Source organism: Chrysochloris asiatica, unplaced genomic scaffold (assembly GCF_000296735.1).
Source record: "Chrysochloris asiatica unplaced genomic scaffold, ChrAsi1.0 scaffold00038, whole genome shotgun sequence".
NCBI classification, from domain to species: domain Eukaryota; kingdom Metazoa; phylum Chordata; class Mammalia; order Afrosoricida; family Chrysochloridae; genus Chrysochloris; species Chrysochloris asiatica.
Genome location: NW_006408556.1, coordinates 14,953,327 through 14,980,946, shown reverse-complemented (window position 1 = coordinate 14,980,946; position 27,620 = coordinate 14,953,327). Strand labels below are relative to the sequence as shown.

The 27,620-nt window shown below is 43.7% G+C and overlaps 2 protein-coding genes across 3 annotated transcripts in view; one reads left to right on the top strand and one right to left on the bottom strand.

Annotated features, from left to right (window-relative positions):
* The first annotated feature begins 8 nt into the window (after positions 1–8).
* On the top strand, positions 9–7,410 carry GTPBP2 (GTP binding protein 2). Its single transcript, XM_006860499.1, has 12 exons — positions 9–149; positions 2,224–2,250; positions 2,539–2,723; positions 3,686–3,794; positions 3,981–4,178; positions 4,461–4,635; positions 4,778–4,997; positions 5,429–5,564; positions 5,700–5,758; positions 6,340–6,511; positions 6,884–7,048; positions 7,234–7,410. Exons 3-12 carry the CDS (start codon positions 2,590–2,592, stop codon positions 7,408–7,410), a joined length of 1,545 nt encoding a protein of 514 aa, XP_006860561.1. The 5' UTR covers positions 9–149; positions 2,224–2,250; positions 2,539–2,589.
* A 4,559-nt stretch (positions 7,411–11,969) lies between these two features.
* The window catches only part of POLH (polymerase (DNA directed), eta), a 47,613-nt gene continuing 31,962 nt past the window's right edge, over positions 11,970–27,620 (bottom strand). Inside the window, exons 6-11 of one of the 2 annotated variants that reach the window (XM_006860497.1) lie at positions 25,660–25,763; positions 23,847–23,966; positions 22,084–22,207; positions 21,505–21,570; positions 15,928–16,097; positions 11,970–12,902 (exon numbers count right to left, since the gene is read on the bottom strand). In XM_006860497.1, coding sequence (XP_006860559.1) covers positions 12,011–12,902; positions 15,928–16,097; positions 21,505–21,570; positions 22,084–22,207; positions 23,847–23,966; positions 25,660–25,763 — 1,476 coding nt within the window. In that variant the 3' untranslated portion in view covers positions 11,970–12,010. The remainder of the gene's footprint in view (positions 12,903–15,927; positions 16,098–21,504; positions 21,571–22,083; positions 22,208–23,846; positions 23,967–25,659; positions 25,764–27,620) is intronic. The other variant, XM_006860498.1, reaches the window with a different exon arrangement.

The window sequence follows — 27,620 nt, the reverse complement described above, 5'->3', positions numbered from 1 at the left end:
GCCGGCCAGGAGGGGGCCCGGCCGTGGGCGGAACCCTCAAGGCTAGAGGGGCCGGCGGCTGCAGCGGCTGTGGGGGCCCGAAGGGGAAAAAGAAGAACGGAAGGAACAGAGGAGGGAAAGCCAACAACCCCCCATACCTGCCCCCCGAGGTGAGCACTTGAGAAGTGGTGGGTGAGAGCAAGCCGCTTCTTCGATCCGGGGACCCCAGGGAGGAGGGACAGAGAGAATGAATCCCACATTCCGGCGTCAAGACCCCAGGGAAGAGGGTCGGGCGAGGGAACCCCCGCCTTCCGGTGGGACTGAGAGACTGAACCTCTTCGCCAGTGTCCGAACTCCCCTTGTAGAAGTGGGGAAAGGGGATCTTCCTTCCCATCTCCTTGGGAAAAGCAGAATAGATTGCCCTTACCCCCTGCTGTCCTGTGACAGGTGACTGGGGATTGCAACCTGGGATAAGAAGATAGGCAAGGTAACCACGACTTTTTCCAAAGTTGGTCCACAGTGTGGAGGGGGAAGCCAAGAAAAGAGCAGGGTGTTCTCTCCTTACCCTCCGGTACTCAGACACACACTTTCAGCCTACAGGAACAGTGAGACTTAGCCCTCTCACCCTTTGTCAGTCCTTTGAGGTGGTGGGGACAAAGAAGAACGTCTTCACACACTTGCCCGAACTCTAACTGCCTCATAATAACTGATCCCTTTGCCCCTCTTAGAAAAGGAGGGCCCAGGGGAAGAGCCCAAACCAGTTAAACTTTAGCATGCATCAAAATCACTTGGTTTGATGGACCTTTCCTCTAGAATTTCTGATTCAGTAGGTTCTGGATTGGATTAAGAATCTGCATTTCTTACAAGTTCCCCAGTGATGCTGATGCTGCTGGTCCTGGGCCCATCCTTTTAGCACCAGTGCTCTAGACCATTGTTGTACTTTTCTGAACCCATCTTATTTTCCATGCCCAGCAAAGTGTTAAAAAGGTTTCTAGATCCTCTTTTTGTTGATGGGAAATGATCAAAAAAGGAGGCAGGGATTATGGGTGAAGACCTGTCAGAGCCTGGGAGACAGAGGGCTGAGTAGTATCAGGAAGGGAAGAGAAGTAAAATGCCCAGAAAGGAGGAGGGCAGAAATTCTTGACTGACTAAAAAGAGAAAGCCATAGAATCAGCAGGTAAATTAGTGGTTGTTTGGGCCCAGGAAGTGGGGGAATAGGGAGTGACTTCTAATTGGGTGTAGGGTTTCTTTTGTGGATGATGAAAATTTCCTGGAATTAGATAGTGGAGATGTATACAACCTTGTGACTGTACTAAAATTCACAAGGTTGAAACTTTTTTATGATTTATGTGAATTATATCTCAATTTTTAAAATTCTCCCTCCCCCAATCAAAGAACAGAAGTACTGACAGGACAGAAGTAAGGATCCTCCAGACCCCTGTGGAGGTAAAGCAGAGGGAAGAGAGTGGGCTTCAAAAGTGTCCTCCTGACCTTTGGAGTCATTCTCCCTTGAATTACAGGATATTGGAGAATGAGGTTCGAAGAGATTGTGGGGTGAATTCAATATTTTACCTCACCTGGGACACTAGGATTAGGGGGCAGGAGATAAAAGCCATTGTGAGTATGGTTCATGGAGTCTCTACCCTTTACTCTGTTTTCTGAGCTTCTTCTGGTCATCTAAGTCTCAGTTTTGGAGCCCTGCTCCTCTTTCATCTGGGCTCCTTTCATAGGACCTGGAGTGACCAGTGCTGAACACCCTTTGGCCCTGGTCCAGAACCTCTTGCAGACTCTTAATCCTGATGACATCAGCTGAGGGGGGCAGGCTGCAAGGAAGCAGTGTCTCGTAGACTGGTGGCAAAGAAAGGTCTCAGCAGCCTGGACACACAGACTTCTGGTAGCAGCAGTTTGAGGCCCTGGGGAGACAGAAGGAGTGATCTTGGATTTGGGAAGAACATGCTGCCAGTGGTGGAAGAAAGAGACTCAGGGTTCTGTTTCTGGTTTAATAGGTGACTCAGTCTATCCTTAAAGGCTTTTCCTTTGGCCATAATGGGGCTGAGTAGAGGGCTTGTCTACCACTGATCTTTGGCAGGTACCTGCTTAGACAGGTGCCATTGGGACTTCCTGCTGTCTCAAGATAGCTGCCTGGATTCCAGGAAGTAGAGAACCAGGAAGTAGAGGTTGGGTCCAGATGGTGTGTGGTAACTGCTACCTGTTTTTATTTTTGTTGTTGTTTGTTTTTTTCAGGCTGAAGATGGAAACATCGAATATAAAGTGAGTGATAAGCTGGGGATGGCCAGAGGGCTAGGGTAGGTTGTCCTTGCCAGCATGGGATTCTTCCAAACCTCATGATCTATATCAATTTAGTAGTGAGTGGTTCAGGGTAAGGGCTCTATACCTCGTTCTGTTGGCAAGGGACTCGCTGTTAGAGGGGGTCAGAGATGAGGGGGGTTTAGTGGGAAGGGAGGGTCCTGGTCCTCTTTTCAGGACAAATGGGGAGCATGTAGGCTTGGGAGGAACACTTCTGATGTTACCTTCTTATGATACCCCACCTGCTCCAAGCTGAAGCTGGTGAATCCATCCCAGTACCGCTTTGAGCATCTGGTGACACAGATGAAGTGGCGGCTCCAGGAGGGGCGTGGTGAGGCTGTCTACCAGATTGGGGTGGAGGACAATGGGCTCCTGGTGGGGCTGGCTGAGGAGGAGATGCGGGCCTCCCTCAAGACTCTACACCGGATGGCAGAGAAGTATGCTTCCCCTTCCCCATCAGCTCTTTCTTACCTAACTCTGGGGAGGCCCAGGTATACCCAGTCCCTAAGACCTGAGGGGACGTGGTGGGACTTTTCTTTTGCTGCCTTCTATTGGCAAAGGGCTGAAGAGGGGAGGGTTAGTGTTCTGGGCTCTCTTCACTGGGCCTAGGGTTTTCTTTGTTTTGTAATTAGTTGTTTTGTTTTAAAGCTTTTATTGTGAATTGAGTGATAATTTACATGGGAGAACATCAGTTTTGCACTTACTTTATCATGTTTAAGGAGCTCTGGTAGTGTAGTGGTTACAAATCGGGTTGCTAATCTCACCGTCAGCTGTCAAAACTACCAGTTGTTCCGTGGGAGAAAGATGATGCTTTCTGCTTCCATAAAGATTTATAGCCTCGGAAACCCTGTACAGGGTCGCTATGAATTGGAACCAACTCCACAGCACATAACAACAACAACAACAACTATTGTGTTTTGTTTTATTGCAATGATTACAATCCCCTCCATGCATCATCATTTAACAGTATTTGCTTCTATTCCCTCCTTTTAAATTTTTTTTGATGTACACAAAATCACTCTGGAAATATATAATAATTGAAACAACCAAAGGGCACATTCTGCAATCCAGCCTCCTGCCCTCCAGCACACAGTCTTTCTCTTTCCGTGAGTCTAGAGTCCTCAGCTGCTCTATCTCTCCATGTCATCCATCACCTCTGCCTCCATCTCTGGTGTCACTCCTCTCTGGTTAGAAACCTAGGATTTTTGCTTCTTAAGCGTTTTTTGTTTTGTTTTGTTTTTTTAAAACAGCTGTGGATCTGGACTGAATTGGAGTGGGTGGGAAATAAAGTAAGCTATGAGAAGCACTGTGGGAGACATGGGAAGGTCAGTGAACCAGAATCAGGTTGGAACAAGGGGACTCCAGGTGAGGTATGGGAACTGTGGCCTTGCTGTGACAGGGTCGGGGCAGATATCACTGTTCTCCGTGAGCGAGAAGTGGACTATGATAGCGACATGCCCCGGAAGATCACTGAAGTGCTGGTACGAAAGGTTCCTGACAACCAACAGGTGAAGCACATGCCCTTCCTTACCCCCCAAGCTCACGTTCCCTGGGAGGGCTCTGTGGTAACAGACTACCCCCTGGTCTGTGATCCTGTGGGTGTTCATTACGTCGCTTGCTCCCTAGGGGTTATCACTGCTTTGACAGTGAGAGGGGAGGCATTGGAGCCCTTACCCCTGGTAATTCCTCCACAGTTCCTAGACCTCCGTGTGGCTGTCCTAGGGAATGTGGACTCAGGGAAATCAACTCTTCTTGGAGTCCTGACCCAGGGAGAGCTGGACAATGGACGGGGCCGGGCCCGGCTCAACCTTTTCCGCCACCTGCATGAGATTCAGTCTGGTCGAACCTCCAGCATCAGCTTCGAGATCCTGGGCTTTAACAGCAAGGGAGAGGTGCATGCACTCAATGGGACTCAGTCGGGTCAGCCTTTAAGGGTGGGATGGACAGTGAAGGACAAGGGTGGGGCAGAGTGTGGAGATTTTTTGTAGTAGTATAGATGAAGGCCCTAAGGGGATGAATAAGACGTTATTAGAAAACAACTGAATTAAGCCAGAAATGGGACTAAGGGTTAAGAGGCATGACCATCCAGGGACTAGTTTAAGTTTCAGCCCTGGTGACCGTAAAAGGGTTAGGGAGGCTGGTAGTGGCACTGAGAGCCCTGGGCTCTGGACCAGGTGGTGAATTACAGTGACTCACGGACAGCAGAAGAGATCTGTGAGAGCAGTTCCAAGATGATCACCTTCATCGACCTAGCAGGCCACCACAAGTACCTGCACACCACCATCTTTGGGCTCACCTCGTATTGCCCCGACTGTGCCCTCCTCCTTGTCAGTGCCAACACTGGGATTGGTATGAGGCATGGGGACAGAGACATGGTTGGGGTGGGAGTGGGATGTGTTGGCACTCTCAGAGCTGGAAACCAGACTAACTCTTTCTCCCTCTCCTTCCCACATACTCTCTCCTCTCCTGCTGTCTTCCTTCTCTGAGGCAGCTGGTACCACACGGGAACATCTGGGACTAGCCCTGGCCCTGAAAGTGCCCTTCTTCATCGTGGTCAGCAAGGTGGATCTCTGTGCCAAGACCACAGTGGAGAGGACGGTACGCCAGCTGGAGCGGGTCCTCAAACAGCCTGGCTGCCACAAGGTCCCTATGCTGGTCACCTCTGAGGATGATGCTGTCACTGCTGCCCAACAATTTGCTCAGTCACCCAAGTAAGCATGCCTCGCCCCAGAGCCTGATCTATAGGGAAGGCTGCCACAGGGAGCCAGTGTCCAGGAGCTTGGTATCCCAAATCCAGGGCCAGACCAGTTCTCCATTCTTTGTTTCTTCAGCTTGGGGATAGGGGGAGGGAATCTTTACTGAAGTACTTGAGCTCCCTGCTGTTCAGCCCTCACTGTGAGTCAGCCTGGAGGCTGATGCTCTGCAACTCTGGGGACAGTGATATACCAGGCACTCACCACCTTCCTGTGCTCTGGGTGGGCTTCATGTGCTCATTCACAGAGGATGAGTTTTTGGAGAAGGTTAGCAGATAGAAGGCTCTCAGCCAACCCAGACAGTAGCTCACCTTCCTATGTGTGGGGCCCCAGCCTCTGCCTCTTGTTGGGACTTTCCTTACCTGTCCATTCCATGACTCCCTTTCCAGTGTCACCCCTATCTTCACACTGTCCAGCGTGTCTGGAGAAAGTCTAGACCTGCTCAAAGTCTTTCTGAATATCCTGCCACCACTCACCAACAGCAAAGAGCAAGAGGAACTCATGCAGCAACTGACCGAGTTCCAGGTAGTCAGCCACCTGTATAGGCAGTGGTTGGGGAACAGGAAGGAGCTAGTTTGAACCCAGCCTGGAATCTGTATAAGATCTTGGACCTGCCAGCCCTACTTGGCAGCCCTTTGATGGAGTCTTCTTTAACTTTAGGTGGATGAAATCTACACAGTACCAGAAGTGGGGACTGTTGTTGGAGGGACACTTTCCAGGTGAATTGTCTTGCTTGCTACCCATCCCATTCAGTTCTCACATACTCATGAAGACATGGTCCCAAGGAGCAGACCCTAGAATTGAACAGAGACCAGTAAAAGGGTGTGCTTGTGTGCAGATTAGGTTTTCACGATCAGAAAGGCTGGAGAAAGCTAGTCTATTGGCTTCTGGGGGAAGAAACAGTATTGCTTATTGGGCATCTCCAGGCCCCTGAAGGGGTAGTGTGTGAAGCTTGGGGCCCAGGAAGAAAACTGGAGTGTACTCAGCTGACTTCATCTGAAAGTAGGGAAGATGAGAGGTCCTCACAACTCCATAGCAGAGGATGAAACTTGGGGGACCAAGGGGTAACTTGGCCCTTTAGGAGATTGTCCAACCAGCTGCTACCTCTCTGCCTTAAGAGTCTGAACTCTGGACTGGGACCTAGCAGTCATCCCTTTTACCTCCAACTCGGAGTTTTTAGGGTCCCTTTCCACCACCTCACAAATCATCCTTAGGAGGAGATGCCCCAGATGACCCTGAGCAGAATACTAGACAGGAGGGACCTAGGCTGACACTGTACCACCTGCCCTCTGGGCTGCAGTGGGATTTGCCGCGAGGGGGACCAGCTGGTGGTGGGCCCCACAGATGATGGCCGCTTCCTGGAGCTGAGAGTATGCAGCATTCAGCGCAACCGATCTGCCTGTCGTGTGCTTCGAGCTGGTCAGGCTGCTACATTGGCCCTTGGGGACTTTGACCGTGCACTGCTTCGCAAGGTGAGGTGGGTGGTGGAGTGGGAAACACTGAGAGAAATGCTTAGGAAAATGGCTGTCATGAGCACCATCTGAGGTGCTTCCGAGGAACTCTAAGGCAACATGGTCTCTGGCCTAAAAAGCTTATGGCCTGGTTACATAAGGTGTAAAACAGGTTAGAATACTCAACCAAGTGAGTCTGAGTGGTTGTGGTATAGCTGGTAGGACCCTACAGTACAAGCCACTCGAAGAGTTAGAGCACAGGAGTTTGAGTAGTGCCTTCTGAGGTCGGGTTGGGAGTGCTAGAGGAAGAGAAAAGTCAGTGTTGTCTAAGGGCAGAGGGAGAGTCTAATGCTAGGTCTGCCCTTCCTGGGCTTGGGGGCTGTGCCTCTCCAGGGCATGGTGATGGTGAGCCCCGAGATGAATCCCACCATCTGCTCAGTGTTCGAAGCAGAGATAGTCCTACTGTTCCATGCTACCACCTTCCGGCGGGGTTTCCAGGTGACAGTACACGTTGGCAATGTACGTCAGACAGCAGTGGTGGAAAAGATCCATGCCAAGGTGAGAGGGACCCCATTTCTCTGGGGAAAACTGGCTGGGAGGCCTGATCTCAGACTCACAGAAAACTCCCTGATCCTACTAAAAGAACACAACCCCACTCGGTGGGTGGAAGCCTGATAGGCCCCGGGGTGGAGAGCCATGACTAGTAGAGAATGGGGTGGCCAGTGACTGCCTATCTGCTGCAGGACAAGCTGCGGACAGGGGAGAAGGCAGTGGTACGTTTCCGCTTCCTGAAACACCCAGAGTACCTGAAGGTGGGCGCCAAGATGCTGTTCCGGGAGGGTGTCACCAAGGGCATTGGCCATGTCACTGATGTGCAAGCCATTGCAGCAGGAGAGGCCCAGGCCAACATGGGCTTCTGAGCTCCCCCAGGGACAGCTCTGTGGCTGTCCCCACAATATATGGTGACTTCCGCCCTGCTGCCCTCTGTTGGCGGCTTTGTGTGTTAATAGGCTTAGGGCGAGAGGGCTGCTCTGCCACTGGCTCCCCACCACCTTCCTGGAGAGGTGTCAAGCATGGCGTAGCCAGGGGAGGGGCGGTTCTGAGGGAGAAGAAAGGAGCACTCAGGGCCATGCTCAGTAGCTGTGCGCCCCCTGGTTGACTCATCGACCCTGACAACTCTGTGGCCTGTCTCCTGGAGGGAGCTGCCTGTGACCATCTCGGCCTCACTGTCAGGACTGAAAGCGACTCACCGATGTGGTCCTTGCACTTCAGAATTGTCACAATTAAGAATGGTTCTTGAAAGTACTCCTTTTCCTATACCTCTTCTCAAGGCCATGTAAGTTGCCCGTTGCTACCTGACTGGACAGAAATCTGCTCCTGGCTGCCTGGTGGCCCAGGGACAGTGAAGGGCAGTGCTTTCCCCCTGTGGGTAAGGCCTGGGGCCTGTTTCTCAGCTTTATCTCCCCACTCCTTCACTCAAAGGGCCATCTCCCCAGTCCCGCCTCTCACAGCCCCACAGGTGCTATTTGTTGTGCTGGCCCAGGTGTGGGGCTGCCAAGCTCAGGCTTGGCATACCGGAGGTCAGCTGCATGTCAGTCTTGTCCCTTACTCTGCAGTGATCTGTTGGTTTTAATGCTGGATCAAATAGTATGTTTGACTTTCCCAGACTAGTGACTGGGGACCTGACCCACTGCTCCCTGTCCTCCGCCACTCCTTTCCCTCTTTCCTGCTCCCACAGAGCCTCTCATTTTAAATTTTCAATGAACATCCCCTTCCCTCTGTTGCAGGGAACCGGGAGGCAAGGGAGAGCTGTTGCCATATTTCCTACTCTTTAAGGGCATGGACTCCCTCCCTCCCCTTTGTTAGTGTCCTGGGTTCGCATGGACTCGGATTAGTTGAGTGAGGTTTCTCTGCATATATATATATATCATATATATATATATATACACACACACACATACCACATATATATTGTACAGAATAAAAATGTTTTATTGGATATAGTGTGCTTATGCTTAAAAAACAGGTTAACCTCCAGATGTCAATTTCTCTCTGGGAATAGATGAGCCAACTGAAACGTCAGCATTGCTGACTTCTGAATGTGGAAATGGTACTCGACACTGGAGCAGTGACCCAGTATTGTAACCAAGTATTCCGGCCTGTTTTGTAGAGTCCTTTGAGCTAGCAGAATAGAAAGTGAAACTTAACCTTTTCAGCTGAAATAAGTAGCTACAATAAGGAGCCTGCCACTGTGCCCCGAAACTAATGCTGTTGAGAGATTTTGAGATTAGAGAATCAGCTGCTTACAGAAGAGTAGTTTTGAGACAAATGGTAATTTGGCTCTCCATGCTTTCCCTAGCAATGACAAGTAGCTTGAAGAGAGGTCTATGTACCCTCAACTGGATTCCTGGAGCTGCTAGGGCCATATGGCCTAATCTCAGTCCCTCTTCCTCTTCCAGAATATCTGTCACATTTTATAGGTATAATGTCAGCTGCAAAAAAAAAAGGTACTTGCCAAAACAAATTTCATGGCAAGTAATTCCCAAGGTTCTACATGGCATTCTACTATTCATTGGTAGCTTTCCTACCTCTCAGGCTCAGCTGCTTTTTAAAATATCACTGGTTTCACTTGCTACTAAAAATCCTATGGTTAAAAAAACTTCCTGTATTGGAACTAAAAGCACTTTCTTTCTGTTCTGTTGCTGAAAAACAACTGTGAAGAAGGAAAGGCCATATGCAGCAGAGAGGCAGTACAGATTTTTACCTACGGTGGACTTGGTCATGGGCAGGGTTGGCATCCCTCAAAAACCAGAAGGCACATTGTTGGTCTTTACTGGTCACCCACTCTGACACACACGCACTGTCTCTCTAAGTCCAGTGAAACCTAGGTTTCCACTATGTTACTTTTTTACATGACTCATTCATTCTAAGAGCAGGAATCAGAAAAGGTGGAGAAGCATGTCAATCCGACTTGCTTCATTTGAGTTTTTGCTTTTAATATAAACTTTAGATAATCAACATCTCTGCACTTAATGAGACATCTCCTAAAATTAGTCACTTTACATTTATGTGACAATTAGGAAGATAAAAAAGTTGTAGAAGGCAGATTCCAAGGAGTATTGCTTCAGTTCTAGTAATTAGATCTCAACTTTCTTACTATATGCATTCACTCAGTCAAGATCAGACACCAGTTTTGTACAAGGCACTGAAAAACTCTTGCCTTCAAACTAGAAATCTAGTGATTAAAAATGGGCCACATACACTACCAATGTTTATTGTTGTTGTTAGGTGCCATTGAGTCAGTACCAACCCATAGTGACCTTATGCACAATAGAATGAAACATTGCCCAATCCTGGGCCAACCTCACCACTGTTGCCATGCTTGAGTCAATTGATGCTGCCACTTGGCCAATCCATCTCGTTGGGGGTCTTCCTCTTTTGTCTGACCCTCCACCTTACCAAACATGATAACCTTCTCCAGTGACTGGTCCCTCTTGACAATATGTCCGAAATATGAGAGATGAAGTTTGGTCATCTTGACCTCCAAGGAGCACTCTGGCTGCACTTCTTCCAAAATGGCTCTATTGGTTCTTTTGGCAGCCCATCACACTTTCAATATTCTCCTCCAACACCATAACTCAAAAGCATCAATTCTTCTGTTTATTAGAGTTCCATAAAAGTAGAAAACATTTGGAGGGAAGAAATGTTTTTCAAAAGTTTCCCCCTCAATCTAAACAGACACCCCCCCCCCAATTTATAAATAAGCTAAAAAGTAGAGGTTGGTTTGTGTATATATATATGGGGGTGGGGAAAATAGATACACCATTTTCCATTCCTCCTTACCCTCTCACCACCCTGCTTCATCTTTAGTTGGGTTCTCTGTATGATTCCAGGTTTCTCACCAATTGTCATGTCAGAAAAACCCAACGAGCTGGCTTCCTATAAACACAGAGATTAAGAATACAGTACTCTAAGTATAGGACAAGCTGAAAGAGCTACAAGAATGGATTCAAAATCCTAAATTCATACTCCAATGAGGTCCTCTCTCATAATATGCCAGTGACCTTAGAGACCCAAGCACTTAACCTCTCACACTTGTACTTTAGAGTGTAAGGAAATGTAAGCGGTAGAAGGGCCAACAGCTAGCTAGTCATAACAGGGTTTGTTGTTAGGTACTGTTGAGTTGATTTTCAACTCATAACAATGCCGTGACAGAGTATTACTGTCCCATAGGTTTGGTTTGGTTTTAAATAAAGCTTTTATTGTGAATTGAGTGATGGTTTACATGGCAACGTCGATTTTGTACTCAAATCCCCTCTGTGTGCCATGGTATTTGCCTCTATTCCTGTTTTTTGTATACACAAAAACACACAGGAATATAACTGTTTAAACAGTCGAGCGGCACATTTTGCAAGCCAGCCTCCTGTCTGGTCCCATAGGGTTTTACTAGCTGTAATCTTTATGAAAGGAATCCTGGTGGCACACTGGTTAAATGCTTGGCTGCTAACTGAAAGGTTGATGGTTCAAACCACCTACTGGTTCTGTGGGAGAAAACACCTGATGATTTGCTCCTGTGAAGATTACAGCCTAAGAAACCCCACTGTTGCTAAGTACCGTGGAGTTGCTCTGGGGTAGCTCTAGTCTATCACATAGGGTTGCTATGATGGAAAATTAACTTGAGGAAGATCACCAACTCTTTCTCCCTCAGAGCCACTGGGATGGATTCCAACTGCCAAGCTTTCAGTTCACAGCCAAGCACTTTTACCATTGTGCCACCAAAGCTCCTTTATAACAGGGAAGTTCAGTGTGTGAGTTTACCATATCATTTTAGGGGTCCAACTCTTGCACTCCCAGCCTCCAACTGAAAACATAGTTTGAGTTAAGGTATATATATATATGAACTGCCCCTTTCACAGAGCTGATGGAAAACTTTAAAAACTTTACTCCATTCCTTTATGCCAACTTTTTAAGATAGGCACTTTGACACATTGTTTCTAATAATTCAATAATCTATTGTTTTTAAGTACCCTGGAGTTGGTTCCAACTCATAGTGGCCCTGCACAGGGTTTCTGAGGCTACAAATCTTTACAGGAGCAGAGAGCCTCATTTTTCTCCCACGGAACAGCTGGTAGTTTCAAACTTGCCAACCTTGAGGTTAGCAGCCCAGTTTGTAACCACTACACTACCAGAGCTCCTCTTCGATAATCTATTAAGTATTCTTAATTTTACAGATGAGGAAACTGATAGTCATAGTCCCAAAGGCAGAGCGAGGTATAGGAACCAGGTCTCTCAGGTGCTAGGGCCCACACTTTTCACTCTCTGACACTGCCTTTTTATCTATCGGAGATGGGATTAGAATCCACAGCTGTGAAGAGAGAGGGGCCTTAAGCCAGCACCCAATGACTATTTTTCTTTTTAATGATTTCAGAAAGTTACAGATTTCCCTGAGAATTGAACCTATTTCCATCTCCCATGTTACAGATAAAATATTAACACCCTGCAGCCAGCCTGAGGGCAGCACTAGTGTGTTAATGGTTTAAAAAATGATTCCAATGTCTGCATGCCCTCAGGCCTAGACCGTTTATTACTGGAGGCCAAAGAGCTCTTGGGATTTCTTTTACCTTGAGGAGAAATGGAAGGAACAACCCGGGGGTTTGGAGAGTGCGGTTGCAAAAAGGATTTCTGCAACTCCAGTGCAAAATGATAGTCCATGTGTTCTGGCATCTGCCACACTGGTACCAAGGAACTACACTTCTCACAGGACACTTGGTCTTCAGCATCCAAAACACTTGTAGTAGTAGCTGCTCTTTGAGCCACATCCCAAGCCGATTTGGAAGTTAAAGAAGCAACACTGCGTGGGCTGCTCTGGGCTGCAGCCGTCTCCTCAAGAGCTGCTTTAGAGCATTCTGGCGTCAACACCTTTTCACAAGCCTGGGCATAATCTGGGTTCTTTGTCAGAAAATACTTTGATAACTCTTTAGGGCCAGACCTTGGGTTTTGTGGAGAAAAGGAAACTGAAGGATTATTAAACTGTTTTTGCTTTAGGGCTTCCAGGCTTTTCTTCTTAAAGAAGGGCTCAATTCCGTTAGTATGACTGGTTTGGAAAGGCAATGAGGGTTTTGATGGCAAATTAGTCACAGGAGCCTGGACAGTCAAAGATGAAAGTGCAACTTCTTTGACTTTCTGCTTTTCTGCAACTTTTTGGAAGAACGATTCCAGAGAACTGGGTGCTTTCTTGTTGGCTGTCACCGATGGGCCACTTCCCTGGGTCTTAGCTTCTGAACTGGTAACTGGCACCTTTGGCAGAGAAGTTGGGTCACTGCTCAAAAAGATGGTGATGTCTGTGCAAGATGAAGGGGCAGAGGCAGAGAATTTGGTAGCACAGAGAAAAAGCATTGTGAGAGGAGGGGACCTGTACCAAAGTAAAGGAAAAGACTTAGATTAGCACAGGTCAGGATTTCAGCATTTAGGATAGATTCAATTTGTAAATAATTGGGATTCTGGTTCTGTCACAGAAGGAAATTATTCTGTACTGCAGTGGTTCTCAAACGTGAATGTGTCTCTGGTTGCTAAGACAGAGCCAGTAGACCTGGAGTGGGCAGACACTGCATTTCTAACAAGTTCTTAGGTGATCCTGATGGTCTAGGATCACACTTTTGAGAATCACTGACAGTGAACACCTACCTTAAGTAATATGGATCCCTTGACACCTAGGTATTTTAAGAATAAATTTGTTCTATAGAGCTATCAAAATTAAGAGAGAAAAAAAAGCTGTATTCAAAGCAACAAAAATCTTTAGAAGGATATACTAGAAAGACTCTTGGAAAAAATCCTTTTATTCATATCCCTGTTTTCACCACCTAACCCACTATTTTCCACTTTGAAATTTCTAGAGTGAAATTCTTCAACAGCTTTTGGCTGCGTATCCCAGTGCCTCAGAAACATTTCAAATTGCTGTCAGTTTTCATTGCACCAACTACCCAAATAAATGTTCACATGAGCTGAATTTCAGAAAACATGCTTCTATATGCAGATTAGTCCCTCAATGAGGAGAATAATAAATGCTATTTTAAAACTATGACAATCTCTCGCTATCCCCAGGTTTCATGTCTTGGGATAGTCTTATAAACAGACAATTTTGATGCTTCTCTGTCATTGGTGAGTAGTATTCAAGTCTGTCATTTGTAAGTTTTCAAATAAGGGTTCATATGAACACAGTAATTACTTGGTGGTTGTGCGCGGTGGAGTTGGTTCTGACTCATAGTAACCCTATATAGGGTCTCCGAGGCTGTCAGTCTTTACAACTTTCTGCTTCCAACTGTCTCCCACAGAGTGACTAGTAAATTTGAACTACTGACCTTTTGGTTAGCAGCCCAGCTCATAATCCACTACACTACCAGGGCTCCTTATAATGTTCACTTGTTGTTGTTGTTACGTGCCGTGGAGTCGGTTCCGAATCATAGCGACCCTGCACAGGGTTTCCGAGGCTGTCAATCTTTACGGGAGCAGAATGCCTCATCTTTCTCCCACGGAGCAGCTAGTAGTTTCGAACTGCTGACTTTGCAGTTCACAGCTCGATTTGTAACCACTACTCTACCAGAGCTCCTAATGTTCACTTAATTCTCTTAAAACTGTTTAATATTTGAAATAAAAGTAAATTATTCTAAGAACAAAGACCCTAAAACTTCAGAGATCCTGTCATACTGTATATACAATTTTGTTGTTAAGTGACATCGAGTCGGTTCTGACTCATAGCGATCCTGAGTAGGGTTTCTGAGGAGCGGCTGGTGAGTTTGAACTGCCGACCTTGTGGTTCAAATTAACTTTTTGGTCCAGTGCTTATCCTACAGCATCATACCAGGTGTACAGGTGTACTCCTGTACAGATAATGTTGTTGTTGTTAAGTGCCATTGAGTCAGTTACGACCCATAGCAACTTTGTATAGGATTTCCGAGGAGTGACTGGTGAGATAGAACTGCCGCCCTTGGGATCCTGAGTTTATCCTACAGAGCCACACAAGGACTCCCATACAGATAATAGTTACTGTCAAATGCCATCAATTCAGTTTCCGCTCATAGTGACCCTGTATAGCACTTCCCCTTAAGGAGCAGCTGCTTCTCCTACAGCACCGTATCATCAGGCCTCCACATACAATTAAGTGCAGTCACAGTGTCAATAAATTGATAGAAGCAATCCTTTAGATGGTTAGCTAAACTTTAAATTTTATTTTTGATAAATAATATTTTCAACATAGCTCTTCCTGTAAGGTCAGTGGTTCAAGCTCACCATCTGCTCCTCAGAAACCCTATACCGGGTCACTATGGGTCAGAACTGATTCGATGGCACTTAACAACCACAACAAAATATGTTCCATTGAGTAGATTCCAACTCCTATCAACCCTCTATGACAGCCAAGAACTACCCTATAGGGTTTCCTAGGCTGCGATCTATGAGAAGAGACCACCCGGTCTTTTCTTACAGGGATTGTTGAAAACAGTGACTTTTTTTTTAAGCTGAGTGTTTAATGATTCTGCCTCCAGGGCTCCTTTATAATTTAATTGTTGTTGTTATGTGCCGTGGAGTCGGTTCCAACTCATAGCGACCCTGCACAGGGTTTCCGAGGCTGTAAAACTTTACGGGAGCAGAAAGCCTCATCTTTCTCCCGCGGAACAGCTGGTAGTTTCGAACTGCCAACCTTGAGGTTAGCAGTCCGATTCATAACCACTACGCTACCAGAGCTCTAGGTATGTTAAATAAGTAAAGGAATCCCAATTGTGAAAATTACTATGAACACCAAAAAGATATTTTTCATCTATTGGTTATGTGTGATGAGTAATTACAGCAAAATTTACTAATGAATATGACATTTGTTCTGGTGTGGTGCTGTAGGATAAGCACAAGGTTGGCAGTTTTCAAACCCACTGGCCACTCCTTGGAAACTCTATATATGGTTGCTACAAGTCAGAACCAACTCAATGGTATTAACAACAACATGACATTTGTTATAATACCAGTAGAACTTACAACTATGTGGGGATGTTAGAGATTATCAAGATGGTTTTCAAATAGGACAATCAAGTTGCTGTGAAAAGTTTCCAACTATATTCTTGAAACGAGTTTTGTATTCCAAGTGCAATTGCCATTCCTCTGACTCCAGTAGGCTGACCCAGACTGGGGCAGCCTTGGTTAACTCTGTCCTAACCTAGCCCAGGAACTGGAATGCAGTAAATGTCAGGAAACAAGCTGCAGCTGAACTGTATTGCTTCTAGTGTTGCAAGTGCGTTTTCTCCCTTAGTCAACCATTCCCCTCTACAATATGTGTGGTTAGCCAGTTACAAAGCACTACTACCAGCTGGAAGAGATCAGATGCCTTCAAATTGTAGAGCTACAACAGGGCCTAAGTCTCTTCCAAGAAGACAAGCTAGAAGAGAACTCACCATTCAGTTTTGACTCCAGAAGTATTACAGTTCCTGATGGCCGCAAACGCACTGTGGCTCATCTTGTGAGCATCATAGTGGGTAAGGGCACAACAGCGGCGCAAGCTGCTGAGACGTTTGTCTCCTTGTACACGAATGCTGACAGTCAACTGCGTGGCCACCCGGTCATTCTGTGGGTGGAAAAGGATTAAGACCAAAACTGAAGTTACCGTGAGCATCTGGATCTCATATGCTGAACTGAACAAAAGGAAAAGAACCAGGGTGATCCAGTGGTTTGGAAACAGTAAGTTAAAAATCAAGAGTGAAGCTGTTTATTCCAGCACTTATTCATGTCGATTACAAACACATAATGAGTACCTATTATGTATAAGACACTAGATTAGGTACTATGAGGGGTGCAAAGACATTTCTTGCCTTCCTGTATCTTACATACTAATAACATAGATTCTATATTATAGAATCACCTTCTTTTAAAAGATAATAAATCTGATTACATGGTTCCACAAAATTTTTGTGCTGTTTCTGGTTTCTGAGTGTTAAAGTAATATCTATTAGGAGATCTTGATATTTTGACAGTTGATGGGAACAGGACAGAATGAATGAAAATGGGGAGCTTTCCTTATGTTTTTTTGTGTGGTATGTAAGAAGATGGTAATAAATACCTAAAATACTATATGTCATGACTAAAGGAAGAGTTCATGTAAATTGTCTGAAAGGAAGATGCAAACTAGGATGTCAAGATTAAGGAACTATACCAATAGATCTGTCCAACAATCCTTTTTTTCCCCTATGATACTCTTAGGCTTAGTAAGTGTTTATCACTCATCTACAGAAGATACAGTGTAGTGAGCCTGCCACGGTGGAACAAAGTCATTGCTTTCACTTTTCAGTGACCTCTAGGGATCTGAATTGTGATTCTCAGCTAAGAAATAACGGTCAAGAGGCAGAAATTACATGCTATCAAGATAGTGCCTGACTCAGTGACCCTATATAGGGTTTCTCAGAGTGGCTGGTGGGTTTGAACTGCAGACCTTGTGGTTTAGCAGTCCAGTGCTTAGAGGGATAAATAATCTTAAAATGAAATGATGCTAGTGAGAAGAAATACCCTTAAGGCAAAGGAGAGGAATGCAGCAAGTACTTTTTATGTAAAAAGATACAAAGCAGGACATGGAGATTGAGTGAAAATACATCTGTACAGATTTGGGTAACTTGAAGAACACAAAGGAGTCTTTGTCAACTAAAACCATTCATCTATGAATGGATGCTTATGAGGAGCTGTCCAGCCACTAGAAATCCAGGAGAGAATAAATAAAGTCCAGGCCCTCATGAGTCTTATTTGGTAGGGGGAGGGGGGGATAGATAATAAACAAGTAGGCCTGAAATAGAAATGACACAGAGAAGTGCTATGAAGAAAGTAAGGCACAGAGTGATGGTGACTGCTGATGTGATAGGCTAGTAGTTGGGGGAGGCTTCTTATTCTTGTTGTTATGTGCCGTGGAGTCAGTTCCGACTCATAGCGACCCCTCTACAGGATTTCCAAGGCTGTAAATCTTTACGGGAGCAGAGAGCCTCATCTTTCTCCCGCGGAACAGCTGATAGTTTCAAACTGACCATTGGAGGTTAGCAGCCTGATTCAGAACCACTATGCTACCAGAGCTCCTTGGTGGTGGTGGTTATGTGCCATGGAGTCGGTTCCGACTCATAGAGACCCTCTACAGGGTTTCGGAGGCTGCAAATCTTTATGGAAGCAAAAAGCCTCATCGTTCTCCTGCGGAACAGCTGGTAGTTTCGAACTGCTGACCTTGCGGTTCGCAGCCTGATTCGTAAGCACTATGCTACCAGAGCTCCTTAGAGGAGGTGAAATGCAAGCAGAAATCAGAATACAGCAAGGGAGCAAACATTAACCTATCAGCAAAGATTCTCCATGTCGAAGGAATACTAAGTGCAAAGGTGTTGAGGTGAAAGCTTCCGTGCTGTGTTAGAGAAAAGGGAATGATGCCAAAACCGCTAGAGTAGAGCAAGTGAAGGGGAGGAGAGGAGAGGAAGTCAGAAGTAGCTAGAGACCAGATCACATTGGGCTTTGTAGGATAAAATAAAAAGACAAAATACATCCTTTAAGGAAAGCCACTGGGATGTTTAAAGTAATACAATGATAGGATCTGCTATGTCCAAATTTGCTTTTGGCAGAAAGTCCTATGAAACACAAAGATTTAGATATTCTGGGATTTACCACTGTGCTGCGCTGGATATAAAGTAGAAAAGCCCTTAGGGCAGCTGATAAAGAAAGGGCAAAGAGAACAGAGTGACACCTAGTGGCAAAGTCAAATAGGCTGATAATAAATTGTAATCATATTCCAATTGCTTAGGAGAAAAACATTCACCACTAATTTCATCTATAAAAGAGCACATAGGTAGTTGCAGATTGTTCCAGACAATATACAGTTGACTTGTATAATTCCCATATGTTTCAAAAGAAGAGAACATATCAAGCAATACCATTAAGAAAGTGAAAAAACTACCTATAGAATGGAAGAAAATACTGGCAATTTAGATGTATGACCAAAAATATTGGTAATTCAGATTATCTGTAAAGGGACTTGTATCCAGAATATATAAATAACTCATAAATAAAAAATAATCTAATCTTTTAAATGGACCAGGGTTCTTAATGTACCTTTCTCTAAAGAAGCTCTGCAAATGGCCATGGCACATGAAAAGATGTTCCACATTCACCAGCAGGGAAACGACAATCCAAATCACAAGGGATACTTGGCGCTGGGATCCTGGTGTGGCTCTGTAGGATCAGCACTGGACTGCTAACGAGACGGTGGTTGGTTCAAACTCACCAGCTGCTCCTTGGAAAGCCTCTACAGTGTCACTATGAGTCCATCAGAAAGGGCTTGACGGCACTTCACAATTTAACAACAACCAGTAATTAGTTGCTTTTGAATCAATTACAACTCATGGCAACCTCATGTGTGCAGAGTAAAACTATGTTCCACAGGATTTTCTATGGCTGATTTTTAGGAAGTAGATCACCAATACTGTCTTCCAAGGTGCGCTTGCATAGACTCAAACTTCCAACCTTTCAGTTAGTGGCTAAGTGCACTGCCCTGGGAACTCCTGACACCCACTATTGTTGCTGTTGTTAAGTGCCATCGAGTCAATTCTGACTCATAACCACCCTGTACAGGGTTTCCGAGGAGTGGCTGGTGAGCTTGAACTGCCAACCTTGCAGTTCAAACTGACTTGGCAGTCTAGGGCATTAACCTGCAGCACCACACCAGGACTCCTAACACTCACTCTTGTTAAGTGCCTTCAAGTTGATTCCAACTCATAGCAATCCTGTATAGGGTTTCCAGGGAGTGGCTGGTGAGCTTGAACCACCAACCGTACAGTTCAAACCGACCTTGCAGTCCAGTGCATTAACCCACAGCACCACACCAAGACTCCCCTAACACCCACTGTTGTTGTTGTTAAGTGCCGTCGAGTCGGTTCCGACCCATAGCGACCCTGTACAAGGTTTCCGAGGTAAATAAAAAACAATAACAAGTGTTGGCAAGAGGAACTGGACCTTTAGTACATAGTTAGTGGGACTATAAACGGTACAACTATTTTAGAAAAATAGCTTGACATTTCCTAGAATGACAAATTTGAGTTACCATTTTTGTGTTAAGTGCTGTCAGGTTGGTTCCGACTCATAGTGACCCCCGTATAGGGTTTCCAAGGAGCAGCTGGTGAGTTTGAACAGATGACCTTGTGGTTTCAAACTGACTTTGTGGTCTAGTGCTATATTCCACAGTGCCACATTAGGACCCTCCGAGTTACCATATGGCCCAGCAATTCAAGGTATATATACCCAAGATAATGAAAACACATGTCTACTAAAAACTTGTACATACATGTTCATAATAGTATTATTCCTAACAGCCAAAAAGTAGAAACAACCCAAAAGTCCACCCATTGAACAAAATGAGGTATATACATACAATAGAATAAAAACGAATGAAAGTTATACATACTACAACATGCACAAAACTTTGCTAAGTCAAAGACCCAGTCACAAAAGGCCACACAGTATGCTATTCCATGTATATGACCTGTCCAGAAGAAGTAGATCTGCTGAGACAGAGCAGACTAGTGGTTGCCGAGGGCTAGGGACTGGAGAGTGAGAAACGGAAAGTGACTGCTATTGGTTACAAGACATCTTCTGGGCGAAAATGTCCTAAAATTGATTGTAATGGTTGCATATCTCTGGAATATACTAAAAAACACTGAACTTTTAAGGTGAAATTTATGGTTTATTAAAGCTGTTTATATCACACCTACTAGGATGACTATTTGAAAACAAGTGTTGAAAAGGATGTGGAGAAACTGGAACCTCCACACATTTTGCTGGTGGGAATGTAAAATGGAGCAGCTGCTGTGGAAAACAGTTCGGAGGTTCCTCAAAGACATATGGAATTACTGTATGACCCAACATTTGCACTCATAGGTGGTGGTGGTGGTGGGCCGTGGAGTCGGTTCCAACTCATAGTGACCCTGAATACCCCAAAAATTGAAAACAGGGACTCAAACAGATATTTGTACACCAGTGTTCACTGTTGCATTATTCACAATAGCCAAAAGGTAGAAACAATCCAAGTTGTTCATCATCAGGTGAATGGCTAAACAAAATGCTATATATCCAAACAATAGAATATTATTCAGCCATAAAAATAATGACAGTTAATACATGTTGTTAACATATATTAACATTTAAGTAAATACGCCAGGCACAAAAGGACACAATGTCCACTTATATGAACTGTCTAGAAAAGGCAAATTTATAGATAGAAAAATACCAGGCTTGAAGGAAGTAGGGATGGAATGTGGAACTATGACTGAGTAGTTTCTGTTTAGGGTGATGAAAAAGTTTTGGAAATAGACAGTGGAGATGGTTATACAGCACAGTGAATATGATTAATGCCACTGAACTGTATCCTTAAAAATGGTAGAAGTAGCAAGTTTTATATTTATCTTAAAACAATACAGAAAAGATACAACATGCAGGAACCTTTATATACATGGAATATATGAGAGGATTTCAAAAAGTTCATGGAAAACTTTCATTATCTTTTAATTCCATTTTTCCAAGAAATTTTTGAAGCCCCCCCATTTATATATGTGTTTTAAAGAAATTAATTAAGCATTTCAGTTGTCAAATCTATGACTTAATACTCTTTCTAATAACTACCATTATACAATACAATCCTAAATGTCCTGCTGATCGGCTCCATACTCTGAATCAAAGGCTGATGAAGGAGCACTATATATTCTATATACTCAAGGATGAAGGAGGATTTAGAACGCCAAGAAGGTAACGAGGGAGATGGAGCTAGATAGAGTTAGCTCTATGTATGCAGGTTCAGGCTTTTTAAAAAATTATCATTAATGGGTATGTGTTGGAAAAACATTAAAGATTGCTTATAATTTATTAGGGTAATATCTTTTTCTGTCTTTGTTTCTACTTCATAAAGTAAAAAGCAACTGTCATTTAAATCCCAAAATCCATCCCAAGAATAAAGAAAGTCTTACATCATTTCGGTCCTTGGTCAGTCTCTCTTCTAGCTCATGGGCTAACTGCAAAAGCCACCACTGTACCTAAAAAGTGGTGTTAAGATTTTACACTTCCATTTAAAACTCTAGGTCTACTACAGGACTAGTTGCTGGATTTGTTTATGAAACCCCCCCATGAATGTGTATACTAGACTCCCCCATAACCAAGGGATCACCAGACAATAGAAATCTTAGTAGTCTGACCTGCCCGAACTTAAGGGTTTCACTTTCTTTTCTTGCTGACATACCGTAACAAATTTGAGGCATGCTCTAGCTCTAACAACAGACCCAAACCTGAGGCACAGAAGTTTCCAGCTACCAAAAAAAAGAATTCTATTGTGAACTTCAGTCAGTTCCATTTTATTTCTTTTTAGCTCGAAGTATGGCATTGAAGACCAATAAACTACAAGTTAGATGAACCAGTTTTCAGTATAAGAAAGGAACTTCTCTTTCTTTCATACTTTACATTTCCAGCATAAAGGTTCCATCTAACCTATTAAACCTGCAGCTACCAAAACTACCCACTAAACCCCATAAAAGAGACCATTTTCTACCTACCTGTTCCCGAGTAGCCAGGGCCGTTTTCCCTGGGAAGTTCTTGCTACAGCCAATGGTTTTGGGTAGTTGCCTGGGTTTAACTGGATCATGTTCAATCCCTCGGCACATGGCATAAAGCCAAGACCTAATAAACCAGCAAAAAACATTAAGGTGAAAGTAAATGGTTATTCTTGTCAAAACGAAATACCTATATTCTATTATCCTTTTATTCATTTCATGAAAAAGGTAAAATTTGTCTGAAATTAGGTGTGCCTGACCTCTGACATTGAATCCTGCCCTCACTGTTTTTCAGGGCAGTGTATCACTTAGCTTCTAGTAGCCAAGTCATCATTTGTTTATTTGCCATGGAAACGTGCCAAGCAAGTCACAGATTCATATGCCCAATGGGTTTTTTTGTGTGTGTGCTTGCTAAGGCTTAAACACAAAGACAAGGAGCCCTAGTGGCTCTGTGGTTAAAGCATTTGGTTAACTTAAAGGTCAATGGTTCAAACTCATCAGCTGCTCTACAGAACAAAAGCTGTGGTGGTCTGCTTCAGTAAAGATTTATAGCCCTGAAAACCCTAGGGAGGGGTTCTGCTCTGTCCTATTGGGTCGCTATGAGTTAGAATCCACTCAACAATTGTGGGGTGCATTTTTTGGTAAACACAAAGATGTTAAGGGAACATCATGTTGTTTGTTGTTAAGTGCTATCAAGTTGACTCTAACTCAAAATGCGTTCCCAAGAAGTAACTGGTGGGTTTGAACCACTGACCTTGTGGTTATCAGTCCAGTGCTTATCCTACAGCACTATACCAGGATTCCAAGGGAATATCATAGCACACATAAATGATGTAATAGCCAAGTCTCACTATTTGTGTTAGTTATGTTCTATAAAATCAGCACAAACACTGAATTAGTTGCATACTGAACCACTGCAACTGAAATGCAAAGTTCGATTCTTGCAAGCTTGCTGGTCACGACAGTGTGTCAGCTAATACATGACTTTGTTTTATGTGTGTTTCTGTTTAGACAGACACACCTTATTTTTGTTGATTCCTGACACTGAATTCACAGCTAACAGCACTGTATCATATGCCTGAACAAAGCTTATCAAACACGTATCTTCTCTATAAGGCACACCACAGCATTCTAGGGCTCAGGAACATAAGGCAATACTTCAGCAATATACTTGTTGTCCATTTAAAAGAAAAAATGTGGAAAACTGTGAAAAGGACACTTACTTCCAGAATGACAACTAAAACAAGAAAGTAGAGTCGTGTTGGTCACAATCTCAGTTGGGAATGTGTGTTGTGTCATAGTGTGCATGTCTGCCAATGACCCTAGCAGTACCATGAGAACTGATTTTGGAGTTACACATCAAAGTTAGCAAGTAAGCAAGTTCACAAAAATAGAATCTGTGAATAATGTGAATCATCTTTCATATCCAGGCTTCAAAGTAACCATTCCTATCTACCATCCTACCCATGTACATGGCAAAACTACTCTAGAATAATAGTCCTTGTTGTTGTCAAGTGCCGTGGAGTCAATTCCGACCCATAGCGGCCCTGTATAGGGTTTCCAAGGAGCCGCTGGTGAGCTTGAACCACCAAACTTGCAGCTAAATGCAGTCTGACGCATTAGCCCACAGTGCCCTAATATTGTGAAGTAAGATGGACCAATGAAATTCCCTGGAGAAACAAATGCTAACCTAATGATAGTTTTACTAACTACTTTTATCTGTATTTGATTCCATAACATTACATTTGACAATATGAATCACTTACCCATTCTTCTCCCCAAAATGACTCTGGAGCTGGGATTCAGAGAACTGGGTCAGCTCACCCATATATTCTACTCCCAGGATTTCAATGACAGAGGCCCCTAGCTTTCCTCCGAGACTACGGCTGATAAAAAAAAAATACAAATACCTTGTGGGTCACACCATAACTATCTGGTTAGCATGAAACATTCTGCTTCTATAACTAGATCTACAAAAGACTCCGAGAAAATTATAGCACACTGTTGATCTTAATTTGCCAGCATAAATTTAAGTAATTCTGGTAATCCAGTGATACTCTAGGAGTTGGGATGTAGGAAGAAGATTAACAATTGTTAGGTATAGTTGAGTTGGTTCTGACTCATAAAGACCCTGTTATAGGGGTTCCAAGGCTTTTAAATCTTTGCAGGAGTAGAAAGCCTCGTCTTTCTCCTGCAGAGCAGCTGGTGGGCTCAAACCACCAACCTTGGGGTTTGCAGTCCAGTACTTAGCCTATGGAGCCACTGCATAAACCAAGTGTCATTGATAGGTATCAAGTCAACTATACATAAATTATTTAATTGTATAGTATCTACTGTCCCATTTGGGGAATAAAATTCCAACCCCAAAACAAATCCCTTCCTTACACTAAAATCTTCTATAGTTTTATGTTCAAAATTGTCTTCAAGTTTCTCTATCATCTGTCCTCCTTTGACCTAATTTTTCAGTCCTATTTCCATTTACTTCTCTTCTTCAACAAGGCTAATTTGCTGCTATGAAGCTGGAAACTATGCCATCGATATTTCATATACATCACCACCCATGTCCACCCAGGTTTCAGCAGAGCTTCCAGGCTAAGACAGACTAGGAAGAAAGGCCTGGCAATGTACCTCTGAAAATCCTATGGATCACAACACAGTATTAACCAATAGAGTGCTGGAAGATGAGTCCTTTAAGTTGGCAGGCACTCAAAATGCAGTGGTCACTACAATGGTCTGGAGCATAACAATGGCTGTAAAGATAACCAGACAATGTCTTGTTCTGTTGTACATGGGGCCACCAACAGTCAGAGGGGACTTGATGGCAACTAGCAATAACAAACTGGTTTGTGTTCCAAGTTAATGGAAACACCTTGTATTTTATGCTCAAAACATTCTCTGAAAGCAGCCTTGTTTTCCTATTTTTGTCTGACTCTCCAAATTTTGCCAAACTTCAAAACAAAAGTCCATGCCTTTTTTTATAAATCCTTTGCAAATTCTTCTTTTATGAACTTTGGTAACTGCACAGTTTATTTAGCTATTACTCATGTGCAGTCTTGTGATGGCAGTTTCACCATTACTTCAAACTGTTCCGTCTTAATCTCTTCACTAACATCATAAGCCTTTGTCAAGAGCACATAATTCATAGGATCAAGCTGGTTATTCATTTAATTTGGCTTCTTTTTTTCAAGCCTAGTGTGGGAGTGTAATATGCAAGAAATTAAGACTTTGTCTCACGTACTTTGGACATGTTATTAGGAGAGACCATTCCCTGGAAAATGATATCATGTTTGGTAGATGGTCATCAAAAAAGAGGAAGATCCTCGGTGAGATGGATTGACACAGTGGTAACCCCAATGGGCTCAAATATAACAACTGTGAAGATGGCAGAGGCCAGGCAGTGTTTCATTCTGTTATGCACAGGGTTGCTATGAGTTGGAACTGACTCAAAGGCACCTAACAACAAAACAATACTGAAGCAATTTCATAATTCTGGTCTCTATTTGCCTTGGCCTCAATCTTGCCTAAGTAAGAAACTAAACATGGGTCTAATTGAAATTTAAGGTACTCCTGAATACTTACATTTTGCTAATAGGCATTTGGCTGAAGAGCTGTGGGACTGAACCATGTGAAACCAGGGTCTGGCGGTTGGGCTTGTTTAATCCACAGGCCAGTTTTGCCAGGACCTGGAGTATGGAAAGTGTAAAAAGTTCATCACTGTCAGTCTCACTCACACCTCATGCTTAGGTTAAAGGCAGCAAATCGTTTCCTGGTTAAAAACAAAGCCCAAACCAAAAATTCAAGACATCTCTAAACTTGGTTTTTCTACATCCTGAGTGGAAACTATGACCCATAATCATTATTTTCATTGTTCTTCCCTCATCTTTTCCACAATCAGTTTTCCTTTTATCTGTTTTCCCCTCCCATCTTTTTTTTTTCATGTTTTATTGTGAATTACATGATAGTTTACATGAGAGAAGCTATATATCGTTTCATTGCCATGGTTCCAATCCCCTCCATCCATCATCAACCAACCAAAGGGTATAACCCTATAAACCCATCCCCTCCCATCTTTTCCTGGAGATCATCCTACTTCAAGTGCTCTAAAAGCAGAGAAGTTACAGAAGACATTCAGGTAAGATTTATTTCTCAATGTGTTCATATGAAAATACAGACACAAACTTGTTTCACCCTACACTATATATTTATGTCTTTAACTAATGCTTACTCTATTTTGAGTCCTGAATTTTATGTAGATTATCATAATTTAGAATCTGTTATAGAGCTTGGGCTCAACCACCCTCCAGTAGCAAATACTTTCTTATGCGATGTAAACAAAACTTCAAAATGAAAAGAAAAAATAATCCTTTAGAACTCAAAGAAAAAGGCAGTTCAGAGGCATCTTTTCACAAACTATAACTGATAGGCAGAGTATAAAAGCATATTAAAAATTCATGAGAGATTCTCTAGGAATTCCGACTAGGCAACATTTAGTCTAGTGATGTTAGAATTTTTGTTTCCTCTCCTTTGCCTTATCAGAAGAAAACAACTCTGCAGGGAAGTTTGACAACATATTGGGAGAAAGAAACAACCAAGGATAATAAGCACTGCTTAGTCACAACAATAATCACCAGCAAGTCTGTATTTCCTATGGATCTAGCTCTCTTGTGACACAGCCTACCATTTTGCTTTTCAAAATTAGTTCTGAATTGGATACTACAATATTTTCAAAAGGAATGAAGGTCTCAGACCTTGAACAGACTTTATTCAGACTTAATCAGGAAACCAGTTGCTCTGCCCTGAGATTACTTAGAGTTGTCTGTATTCTCAAAAGTAAAACAGGGTCCACAAGTTAGTATGACTTTGCTATACCATTTTTCTTATTGCTCCTATTAGAAAAGAAGGAATAGGCAAATGCATAAAACACTCAGGCAATGGTGACCACGTTGGTCACCAATAAGGGGAAGTGAGGGAAAAATAGCAATGAAGCTGCAAGCTAAACCCTACAACATTCAATAGACTCTTGTGAACCTGGGTGGAGACCTGGTTGGCCAGCAGTGTGGCAAGAACTGGGGACTCTTGGGCCCAGAGTCAGTGACATAGCCACAGAGGACTAGAGCGGAGAGTGAAGCATCCAGCTAGTAAGAAGAGAGGGCATATACACAAGAACACACACACTTGCAGATAATACACACTTGACCTGGCTTCAATGATTGGATGATCAGCTCAACCAGAAGAAGAAAGAAGAGGAAAAAAACAGTAATCTGATACAATTTGATGAACCTACACCTATGGATGCAGTAGCTCAAAAGAGGTAACAAATCTTTACAGTAAGGATCATTCCCACCCCCTCCATACAGAGAGTAGACAGGGATGGGCAACTTGGACATTGGCTACCCAAAATGGGGGGCTACAAAGACATTGAATTTATCCCACCTGAATTTAGAGATCATCTGAAGAACAGATTTGATGCATTAAACACTAAAGACCGAAGACCAGAAGAGTTGTGGGATGACATCAAGAACATCATACATGAAGGGAGT